The sequence below is a fragment of the Peromyscus californicus genome, unplaced genomic scaffold, assembly GCF_007827085.1.
Source record: "Peromyscus californicus insignis strain IS unplaced genomic scaffold, ASM782708v3 Scaffold_11__1_contigs__length_118956290, whole genome shotgun sequence".
In the NCBI taxonomy this organism is placed as follows: domain Eukaryota; kingdom Metazoa; phylum Chordata; class Mammalia; order Rodentia; family Cricetidae; genus Peromyscus; species Peromyscus californicus.
In genome coordinates this window covers 57533678-57546011 of record NW_026294402.1, presented here as the reverse complement: position 1 = coordinate 57546011, position 12334 = coordinate 57533678, and the positions used below count along the sequence as shown (strand labels likewise).

Sequence of the window (12334 nt, the reverse complement as noted above, 5' to 3'; positions counted from 1 at the left end):
GTTTCTCTTCTGAGGGCATCTAAGAAGTCTTTTTTCTTTTTCTTTTTAAATTAATTTTTTTTGTTTTTTACTTTATTTTTATTCCATGTGCATTGGAGTTTTGCCTGCATGTATGTCTGTGTGAAGATATTGGATCCCCTGGAACTGGAGTTAGAGGCAGTTATGTTCTGCCATGTGGGTGCTGGGAATTGAACCTGAGTCCTGGAAGAGAAACCAGTGCTCTTAACCACTGAGCCAGCTCTCCAGCCCCTCTTTTTTTCCTTATATAAACCCACTTTGCTGCTTTTCTCTCAGTGAGTATCCATATCCCATTAGAATGAGAGATAGAAGACAGCAAAGCAGTTGATTTCCTCAGTGGGTTGTTTTCCCTGTAAACAACCTGGTAACAGCAGTCACATAGAAATTACAGATGCACCAGTGAGTCAGAAAAGAGATCAGTCTACACACCACCCAGCTTCGTGGAGCCATGCAAACACTCCTCACCTAACCTCTAATAGTGAGGTCGAAGTTGCTGAGAAAGCTGAGAGAGTGAGTGACAGACAGGATTTAGGAGCTTTTACACCCTAAAGCAACAGGACCAGCCTTAATCTAAGACTTCGTTCCAAAAGACCCTGGCAATGGTGTCATTGAGTGTGAGTGGTACTTCATCTTCTGTCAAGAGCAGACTATGAAAATAACTGAACAAATTAAAGGACAAAATGTAGTGCTCTCATAATTAATTACATTTTGCTGCAATATTCTGTACTTCTGTGTCTACATATTTTTCTCACATTTACTTATTTGTTGATTTGCTTATTTATTTGCTGTGTTTGGGTATGTGTGCATGTGGGGATCAGAGGACAACTTGAGGGAGTCACTTCACTCCTCCTAGCATGTAAGTTCCAGGAATCAAACTTGGGTTTCCAGGCTTGACATTAGATGCCTTTACCTGCTCAGCCATCTCTCAGTCCCTCCCCCGCCCACACCGTTTTGAATGGTGGGTGGTGGTATTACTTATTTGTTCGGTTTTGAGGTAAGGTTTCACATAGTAGCCCAAGATGGCCTGGAACTTACAGCAGTCCTCCTGCCTCTGTCTCCCAAGTGCTAGAATTTCCGGTGTGAGCTACCTCTTCCAGCTGTTTATTCTCCACTTGTTTAAACATTGCTTTTTTGTGCATATTTCCTAGTGGCTCAACACTGGAGCCTCCATTATCTCTTCCTTCTTACTATCCTCTACCCAGTGCATGTCTACTGAATAGAAGTCCCACTGCCTCTTCTGTTGTGTATGATTTCTAGGCCATAGCTTAGACTTATAATCTTAGACTAAGACCTAGTATTATGCTCAGTATTTCATAATCATATTCAACAAATATGGTTCACATTTTGAAGGAAGATTATCTTTCTTAGATGTTAGCTGTGTTAGCTATTGTGAAACAATTTGGGGAGGAAAGGGTTTATTTGGCCTCCAGGAACCTGGAGGCAGGAGCTGATCCAGAGGCTGTGGAGGAACACTGATCACTGGCTTGCCCCTTGTTGCTTTTTGTTGTTGTTGCTCTTGCTGTTACTGTTATTAATTTGTTTTGTTTTTTGATACAGTCTTTCTACATATCCCTGGCTGTCCTAGAACTAACTGTGTAGATCAGGCTTAGCCTCAAACTCAAGAGAGCTCCACCTACTTCTGCCTCTTTAGTGCTGGGATTAAAAGTGTGTGCCACCACAACTGGCTTCAGCCTATTTTCTTATAGTAACCAAGACAACCAGCCCAGAAGTGACACCACCCACCATGGGCTGGGTCCTACCACATCATTCACTAATTAAGAAAATACCCTATGTATGGGCTTGCCTATAGCCTGGTCTTTTAGAAGCAATTTATCAGTTGAGGTTCTCTCCTATGAGATGACTCCAGCTTGTGTCAAGTTGACATAAAATTAATCAGCACAGCAGCTAATTCAGAAATTCCAAAGGACTCTTGATGGTTACAAATGATTTAGCTGGGGCTGGAGAGATGGTTTAATGGTTAAGAGCACTTGCTGCTCTTGCAAAGGCTGCGAATTTGGTTCCTAGTACCCACCTCCAGCAGCTCCCAACCACCTGTTACTCCAGCTCCAGGGGATCTGATGCTTCCTTCTGGCCTCCATAGTCACTGCACACACCACACATGTGTTCTTACAGGCACAGAGATTCCCATGCACATACATCTTTTAAAATTAGAAGACTGTTGTGCCCCTACCATTCTTTTTTATTTACTTTTTTGTTTGTTTGTTGAATCCAGTTTTTACTATGTAGCCCTGGCTCTCTTTCAACTTGCCTTGAAGACCAGAGTGGTCTCAAACTCAAGAGATCTGGGAGCTCACGGAGTGCTGGGATTAAAGTTGTAAGATACCACACTCAGCCTTCCGTAGCCATTTTCAGTTAAAATTTATCTCTAGATTCTCATGGACAAAAACCACCTAAAACATTTTGTGCTCTTTTTGCAATTTGTTGTCAGTCTTTGTGTGTTAATAAAATAGTTTTTCTCACTCCCTTTGTCTCCCCATTCCCCCATTGCTAAACTAGTGGATTATTTAGAATGCATGTGCCTTTTTGGTTTCTTCATTATGAATAATTATCTAAATCATGAAAAATAATTTGGTTACTGTTAAACATCTGGTCCGTTTTCATTTATGGATCTACTGCTCCCACCCTTGTAAGGCACCTCACAGAAGAAACTCTGTTGTTGGCCCCTCTGTTGCCTTCAGTGTTTGAGAATGCTAGCATTCACCTTTTACCTAATTGAACAGGAGTCACTTGTCGTGTAGATTATTCTTTTCCTGCAGGTTCAGGTATCATGGTGTCTGTGTTTGAATTTATTACTGCACTTGGATAATTATGAACTGTGGCATCAATTTACTGTTGGCAGATGTAGTGACACACTCCTGTCATCCCAGCACTCAGGTGGCAGAAGCAGGAGAATTGCCAGCACATAGTAAGACCTATCTCAAAAATAAAAAAAAATAAAAGTAAAAATAAAAACGATGACAAAAGAAATAACCTGTAATGGAGATCTCTACTGGGTTTAACCTATCGCTGTGAACTCTGACATCAGTTTGCTAGGAACATTTGTAGCAAATTGTTGTAGATCAGTATATCTTAACCAGTTGGGAATCTATTGGAAGCTATGGATTGTCTTCCTAAAAATGAATGTCTGTGGGCGTGCGCAGGGGTGTGTGTGTGTGTGCGCGCACGCTTGCTTGCTTGCTTGCACTCATGTACTTTGACATGGCAAAGTGATTCTTTTATGTGGACTGTTCCCACATACAGATTCCATAGCAGGCAGATTAAAACCTCGCAACAGATGTTTAGAGCAGATGAGTGCATGTAATGAATATTCCACAGAATTCACAAGGAGGGCTCTCCCTCCTATACAGTCCAAAGGTGCTGTGCATTTATGGTAAAAATGGAGTGAAGTATGGGTGTATATTGGGAATAGAAAATAATAAAAAACCTTTCTCTATCTTATAAAAGTCAGTCAGTAGGATGAGAAGTTACAAATTGTGTATCAAGCCTTGGTTTTCCCAAAAGATTATGCATTTAATTTAGAAATAAATGTTTTTGTGAGTTTCTGAAAGAGTGTTCTAATTTATGCAGACATAGCACAAATGCAGTGTCTTTGGTTTTCCAGGAGTGAAGGAGCTCTTTGGCTCATTGGACAGAACTTGGTCTTGGGAGTGGGATTTGGGCCTTGAAACCATGTTTTCAGTATATTCTACTGAGAACCAGAAAAATGCTTCAAAGGCAGTATCAGAACTACTGCGTGCCGTATTTCCTCTTGGATTTATAATGCACATGAGCCAGTCTGAAGCTCTAAGAAGGTCTTTGATACAGAAGCTGTAATTGTTTTTTAAAGTTTATTCAACTACAGAGGCTTAAAAAGGAAAAAAAATTGGAAAGTTCATGAGGCCTCAAGCAACTAAGGAACATTGAGAACAGGAAAAAATAGTCTTTAGCCTGTGGTCAGGTTGAAGACACACACATACAACTAACGCTTTATGGATGACCATACCATATTCATATATTTAGAAACACACATACACACAATTGAAGAGAGAGGGAGGCTATGAATTTAAAAGAGAGCAAGGATAGGGGTGGTGAGGACAAGGAAGAAAGACATGATATAATTTCAAAAGAAAAATAAAAGTTGAAAAAATTGATTTTTTTTTTTTTTTTGGTTTTTCGAGACAGGGTTTCTCTGTGTAGCTTTGCGCCTTTCCTGGAACTCGCTTTGGAGACCAGGCTGGCCTCGAACTCACAGAGATCCGCCTGCCTCTGCCTCCCGAGTGCTGGGATTAAAGGCGTGCGCCACCACCGCCCGGCTGAAAAAATTGATTTTTAACACCTACTAATACTGAGGAAGTTACTGTTCCTCAGAAGATAGTTAGATAATTCTAAAGTCATCATGAGCACTACTGCAAGTTGGTAGTTTTAACTGCTAATCCAGATACTCGATGGAACTGTTTATTGCTGACCTTAAGCAACTTAGGTGAGGTATAAGGAGTTAAGGATGCAAACTCTCACCCCTTGTCCTAAATCCACATGTAACCTTTTTGGTTGTTTAAGAGAGGATGTTGCCACATAGCCCTGTCTAGCTGGAACTCACAGAGATCCTCCTGCTTCTGCTTCCTGAGTGCTAAGATTGAAGGTGTGGTCACTCTGCCTATCCACATGTAACTTTGGAGTCTCTCCCAAACCTAATTGTGAATAGTTGACTGATAACCTAGACAGCCAATTAGTCCATGCTCTGTATGTGCTGTATTTGGTGAAAACGAGCAAGAACCATGTCAGGCCATTTTTACTGTGACTGTCTGTGGGATTGAAGGACTGCTCAAAGAGATGACTGAGCCCGGGCAGTAGAAGCGGGTCCTCTCGGCTTTAGAAACAGGAGGCAGTTTTGGAACTCTTGTTCTCATTCTGTTTGCAGACACTACTGACAGGAGGCATCTGGGGTGGCCCTCCAGTGCATAGTGTGGACTGCTGTCTTGTACAGTTGTCCAGCTTTGTGTTTGTTTTCCCTTGATTGAGAATGGCACCACGTGTGGTTGGTCTGGGTGCATAAGTTTGATGCACCTTAACATTTAAGTAGTAGATTTATATGTATTTTGTAGTAACTTGGAACACTGTCCCACATATATTTTATGCATTTATAGGCTGTCTTAATTCTTAATGTTTTTCAACATCTAGGCTAACTGATTTTTCTTCTAGTCTGTTTAAGATATCACAGATTTATGCACACGCATATTTGGACCTATATAATTCAGACCTCTGTTCAAAGATCAGCTGTGTTTTAAACCTGTTTGCCTGTGTTTACTCTTTATATAGAATATACTGTTTTTATTCTTTTTCTGTTTTAAAATTGATCATCTTTCAAGTTAGCTATCAAATAAAAATGTTAGAGGTTATCTTTTAATAAAGGAAATTAAACTTGACCTTTGCCATTTAGGTTTTGTTTATCAGAAACCAGTTGTCCACAAGAAGATCACTTCCCACCCAACCTTTGTGTGAAAGTGAATACAAAACCTTGCAGCCTTCCAGTAAGTTCTAAAAACAAGTTTTGAACTACATTACGTGTGTGACTATTACATAAGTCATCTTAGATGTTTTTAATTACAATTTTACATTAAGAAACAGGACAGTGCTCAGTGTTAGAGTGCTTGCTTAATATCGAGAAGACCCTGGGTTCAGTCCCACTACCACAGGAAGGGGACATTTTACTGTGTATTCATATGACTAGGTGAGACTTGCAAACTTCAGTTAGCAGCTGTGACATGAGCCATGGATAGAGACTTGTAGCATTGCCCATGGTAGCATCAGTGTTGTGCTGGTTTTCGGGAAACAGAATCTCAGCTGTATTCCTGCAGTGAGTGGCCTTCAGAATGCTGCTGTGCCTTAGATGGAGCTGTGTTTGTTTCCGTCAGAAATGCTCCTTGTATACCTCTTTAAGCCATTATGAACTCATTCTGATTCTTAGATTTAAGAGACTTGGAGTTTCTATCACATTTTTCCTCAGGCTAGCTAAAATGAGAATGTTAGGTTGTTTAGAGAGATCATTGCCTAGGTAACTTATAAATGTTTGCTTCCCTACTTTTTAATGAAAACATTGGTATTTTCTAGCCCGTACTTTGTAGGGTTTTTTTGTTTTTTGTTTTTTTAAGCAATTGAAACAATTGTGGAAATAGTAGAAATAAATTATATTTCTTTCTTAGGGTTACCTTCCACCTACTAAAAACGGTGTGGAACCAAAGCGACCTAGCCGACCAATTAATATCACCTCACTTGTCCGATTGTCTACGACAGTACCAAATACCATTGTTGTTTCTTGGACTGCAGAAATTGGAAGAGTAAGTAAGCTTCTGTTTGTAGCTGTTTTCCTGTCATGAGGAAGGGTTAATTACCATGGCTGCCTATAACGTGTGAGTTATACTGTAAAGGAGTAGAAAAGGATTTTTGTCTCACAGTGAAGTTTTAGCCTATTCCTACTAGAAACAGGTTCATGTAGTCTCCATTGGTTTTTAACTCTATAGTTTATCATAAACTTCTTCCTGTGTCATTACATATTCTGCTGCTGCATTTTAATTGGCTATACCATACGGTGGTAAGAATATGCCACTGCTTAGCCTAGTCTCTGGTGCTGAGTACTTAGCTCTGAGTACTGTCCTGACAGCTGTGGCTTTGCATACATGCAGGATGATTTCCTTACAGTAAATTCTCAGAGCCAAAGAGCATGAAGAATTTTGAGAAGTTTTGTTTACATTGACAGATGGCTTTCCCCAAAGATGTACAAATGTGTTCTCTGATGTATGGTGTTTATTTGCTTGCTTGCAAACAGTATTATCATTTAAAAATTTTTTACCTTTAAGTAAATGTTAGCATTTAGTACCCCTTTTGTTTTTAGTAAAAGTGAACATATTTTGTGTTTATAACTATTTACATTTTAAATTTGCATCCATGTCCATTTCTCTTTTGTTCTTTTCTTAGTTATCTTACTAGGTTTACTATGTTGAGAATTCACCCTTTGATACATCTTGTAAATATTTGTCTCTAGTTTGTTAGCTTTCTACCCATCCGGTTATTTATTTGTAGATTTACATTTTTGTAGCACCAAATGTTAACCAGCTTTTTGACTTATAGTCTTTTCCCCTTACCATCATGCTCTGTCTACGTATGCTTGCCAAGCTGATGTTAATAAGCTAGACTACTAGAGTACAAGGGTTTCTTGTTTTATCTTTAAATATTTAATCCATCTTGAATTCATATGTTGTATGAGAAAATTATTTTCACTAGTCAACCCAGTTCTAAGTAAATGGTAGTTCTGAAGCCACCGTTGTTACATACATAATTTTTATATTCTGTTCCTGTTTCTGAATTTTGTCTATACTGTTTCTTAGTCTAGCTTTCATTTTCTAGGTTAGTCTTTTAAAATTTTGTTTAAAAATTATTGTAGCTTTTTAATGTAAACCCCTCTATGCATGAGTTAAGATTTATTGACTGTGTGTCATATGACTGCATAATACTACTTTTGGGAGAACAAATCCTTGTTTCTCTGGGGCCTTCACACATGCACTCCAAGAACTGTCCTTCTGTTTAAGTGCTGTAAAGGAGCAGTGACTGGGATCTTAGTGTAGTCAAGGACTTGAAAGTGAAGAGAGGTCAGGGAAGGGCTTCCCTGAGGGAGCAGTGACTTGAGAGAGAGGAGCTAGGAGAAGGGTGGGAGTCGGGAAAAGTGGAGAGGAAACACAGCAGCCCAGTGGCAAGGGTTAGCCTCCACTTTCCCAGGCAACTGAAAGGGCTTTACTGGCACTGAAGTGCAGTGAGCGGAAAGAGCAGCAGGCACCTTTCTGGAAAGTAAGACTGGGCTCAACCATGCAGGGCTTGGTAGGAAATGTCAAAGGTAAGCGGTTTCTTTTTTTAAGCAGAAAGTTTACATGTTTCTTTTAGAACAGGCTTACTCCTTAGAGTGGTTAAGTAGTTGGGGTAGATGACAAAATCATACAGCAGTCACATCTTAGTAGCCAACTATTACAGGAGTGTTCATGGGAGCCTTAGCCTAGAGTGATTAAGGAATGACACCCAGTGTCAATATTTGGCCTTTATGTGCACACACAAATGAACTTATGGACACAAAATAGCTGACTTGAGAACACACAGGTGACATTAGCAGGAGAGGTTTTGATAGAAGATTGGGATGTTCAGTTGTGATAGGTGAGCTGTAGAGATGATGGATTACAAGCCTGTCAGTTAGGAGAGAGACAGAGATGAGCTGGAAGGATGTGAGATTGAAAGTTCTTTGTCTTAATGGGAGAGTTTTAAATGCGTCTGGATGATGGTGGGGATCTTTTAGAGAGTGAAAGACGTACAGGAAGGAGGGATGATCAGCAGTGAATTGCATCCGCCAAGGAGCTCATGGTAGGCAGGAAGGACAGCTTCTTTACTGGGACAGTGAAATGATTGGAGAGTTACATTCTGTTTGGGTGATTTCTCTGTCAAGTAGGAAATATGAATTAAGCTAAGAGAGAAATCACAAAGAAGGACTTGCAGGAGAGTTGGCAAAGTTATTAGCATGAGACATGGTGAACCTTCTCTCCACATTTATTCTACCACATGAACTGTGTGGAATTACTTAACCATGTGCCTTCCTCTCCTTCCTCACTCTGCCTCACTCACTCTCAGACTCTGAGGAAGAGTTCTTCAGTGTCACAGGTGGAAATTAGGGGACTGGGAGGGGTTTTTAATGGTAATAGTGTTATCAACTCCAGGAACCGTGTTTCTCTATTCACTCATATTCTCCTTGATGCTCCTCAGTAGTTGAATAGGTTTAGTATCTGTCTCTGTAAGTCCTTTTTAATTCCTGTGTTGATTTTATTGTTGCTATTTTTAAGTGTATCTTTTGTTCTTGTTAGATTTTCTAGGGTTTATTACTGGCTTATTCAGAAACTATTTGTTTGTGGATGTTTCCTACTTAAGTTCATATATTGGTTTTTTTAGTTGATTTTTTTTTTTTTAGTATTTCCAGGAAGGGTTTAGCTTGAGATTATCATTTACACAAATACATACATATGCCTCATTTATTTCTTCTGTTAGCTGGAACTTTTTAAATTTAACATAGGTGCTACTAAACATCTTTATTGTTCCTTTGTTAAGGAAAATACTATTATGATATTTAGTATTTAAATGGTATGTGTATGTGTGTACACACAGAAGCCGGAGAGGGCATCAGTGGCCTCCTCTGTCTCTCTTTGATGCACCTCTGAGGCAAGGTAGCCAGACCTAGGCTAGAAGCCAGCACACACACCCAGCAGTCTCCTGTATCCACCACTAGTTACAAGCCTTTGTAAGAAAACCCGAAAACTCAGGTCCTCAAGTGCTCGTAACTTCTGAGTCCTACCATGAAGGTTTTTGGTTTGCTTGCTTGGTTGTTTTGTTTTTAGGCAGGATCTCACTATGTAGTTTTAGCTGGCCTAGAACTCATTTAGATCAGACTGGCTTGGAACTCACAGAGATCCACCTGCCTCTGCTTCCTTAGTGCTAGAATTAAAAGAATGTGCCATCATGCCCAGCCCCACTATTAGTTTAGAACTTAATTACATTAATGATGTCTTTACAATATTCCTCTTTTGCTGAATTTCTTTATTAGAAACAGATTGGGGGGTTTGGGAATATAATTCAGTTGGTAAAATACTTACCTACCATGAAGCCCATTATCCCAAGCACTCCATAAACTGGAGATGGTGACATGTGCCTATGCTCCAGTAGTCAGAAGGTAAAAACAGGAGGATCAGAAATCTGTCATCTTGGGCTCCATAAAAAGTGTAAGACCATCCTGGGATACATGAGGCCCTGTCTAATAACAAAAGCAAACAGAGAAGAGGAGGCAAAAAGGAGGCAGAAGTTTGTCTTTAAAAAAAATAAATAAACTCCACACAGTCCCTAAAGGAGAGAAGCATATTGTAACTTCTTGTTCTACTCTATGGCTTTTTACTTGATTTAGCATTTATTAAACTTTTCCTGTGGATGGAGGAATCATTTGGACACCACTGTAATGGGGGACAGAAGGACTAGATGTTTTGATTATGGAGAAATATCTTATGAACTTAAGCACTTCTGGGAAATACAGACAAAATTAACAATGTGAGATGATGTGTATAAAGAGTTGGCCCTTGAGGGGCCAGCAGCAGCACTGTCTGCTTAGCCACTGTTGTTTTGAGGATCTTTGTGTATGATGTCTCCTTGTGACACTGGGACAAGTGGAATTTCATTCCTGGCGTTCTTGCAGCTTTTGTTTTCTTCTCTGGTTACGTGTTTCAACTCGAGCACACATACCTTTTCGCTGAACTTGGATTTTTTTTTTTAACTTGATCTCATCATAAATACTAATAGAAAGCCCTGGGGTATTTCCAAGTTTGAACATTGAAGCTGTCAGTCCAGAATCTCATTGTTGATTAGTATCTCTCAAGTTTCTGTTTGACCTGAAACATTAAGCAATTAAGGAGTGATGGTGAACAGGGCTTGGGTTTCCTCCTAAAAGACACTTATCACTTCTATATTAGATTAGTAAGTTACATGCTTTAAAATGTAGGGACATTGTAAAGTTACTTGTTTTTTCGTTAAAACACTATGAAATGTACTAATAAGTAAATTTGCTGTTTTCTACTTCATTTTTTTTTTCCAGAAAATGTGCAGCATGTGAACACAGATAGGTTTCTCAACTTCACAGGAAATGTAACCCTTCAGAGGGTTCTGTAGGATGTGTGCTCTTGTTGCTAAGAGGCAGATACATATTTAAAAATGTAAAACTAAGGCTGGGAAAATAGCTCAGTGGTGGAGTGCCTTCTTAACATGTGTGAGGCCCTTGCTTCAGTTCCTAACACTGCAGGATGGATAGATGGGTGGATGGGATGGATGGATGGATGGATGGATGGATGGATGGATGGATGGATGGGTAGATGAATGGATGGATGGGGTGGATGGGTGGGGTGGATGGGTAGATGGTTAGTGGGCTGGGTGGATGGATGTTTGGAGGGGATGAGTGGTTGGGTGGGATGGATAGATGGTTGGGTGGGATGGGTGGATGGATGGATGGATGGATGGATGGATGGATGGATTAGAATGTTTGTGGGACTAGGCTAAGAGGTTCTAATAAACTCTGGTGTGCAGAAGCAAGAATTAGTGGAACTGCACGATCCTTGCTCACTGCCTCCTGGAGTCCTTGCCCTTTCTTCTTGGTTTCTACTGCCTAAGCCGTCCAAGCAGTTACATGATCATAAGCATATTATATAATCTGTGCCTCACTCAGTTTCATCACCCTTTCAAGATACAGCCGTACCTGTTTCCCTCTATAGGCTGCAGGCAGAGTTGAAATGAGGTCTGTAGTATGTATCAGGAGTGCCTTGAAAACTCTGTTTTCTCAGTTCTTTTCATATGTCTTGATATACTTGATCCCAGCACAAAACAGAAAAAGGTCCTTCTCATTCTGACCTTTCTCTTTTGTCCCTTCAAGTCTTCCTCTTCCCAATACCCTTCACTCAGCTTGCTTCCTACCTGTTTCTTCTCAGGTGGTCCCTGTGGGCATTGGGTATCCTGGTCATCTTCACGCAGCGCTTCTTGGGGCAGCTGGCCTAAGTCAAGTGTCTTTAGGATCTAGTGTTAACCCAGGCATAGTGAGGTACTAAATAAGTAGACTAGAAACCATCTTATTGGTAATGTTTAATATTTTAGAATATTTTAGAATATGTGTTACCTACTAAATACAGTTTATGATACCTTCAACATCTTAATAGCCTTAGTTCATACTTAGCCTTAATAGTATTCTTCTGTGAAGAACCTTAAATCTGTTAACTTCAGACATTCAGTGCTGTAGGTAGGTTGAAGGTCTCAGCTTAATGCTTGCATGCAACAAGTTAGGGCAGTTTCTTTACCTCTTTACCTCAGTTTGCTCATACACACACACACACACACACACACACACACACACACACACACACACACTCACACACACACAAGATAGGTTTTTAACCACCTCAGCAGTGTATCAATCAGGCATCATTGAAACACCTAAGACAGTGCTTGTCACACAGCAGACGCTGCAAGAAGTGTTAGTTTTTTTCCCTGTCACTGTGGGGTTAAATAGATGTGCTGTTTACTTAAATATGTCATTCGTTTTCTACATCTTTTTTTTTTCCAGACCTATTCCATGGCAGTATATCTTGTAAAACAGTTGTCCTCAACAGTTCTTCTTCAGAGGTTACGAGCAAAGGGAATAAGGAATCCGGATCATTCTAGAGCTTTAAGTACGTATGATAAACTTACTTCATATATGCAGCTA

General features: G+C 40.0%; 1 protein-coding gene across 1 annotated transcript in view; it reads left to right on the top strand.

The window, feature by feature from the left end:
- The window catches only part of Pias1 (protein inhibitor of activated STAT 1), a 122430-nt gene that overhangs the window by 75359 nt on the left and 34737 nt on the right, over nt 1-12334 (top strand). Inside the window, exons 5-7 of the mRNA XM_052763382.1 lie at nt 5456-5546; nt 6219-6353; nt 12194-12299. Coding sequence (XP_052619342.1) covers nt 5456-5546; nt 6219-6353; nt 12194-12299 — 332 coding nt within the window. The remainder of the gene's footprint in view (nt 1-5455; nt 5547-6218; nt 6354-12193; nt 12300-12334) is intronic.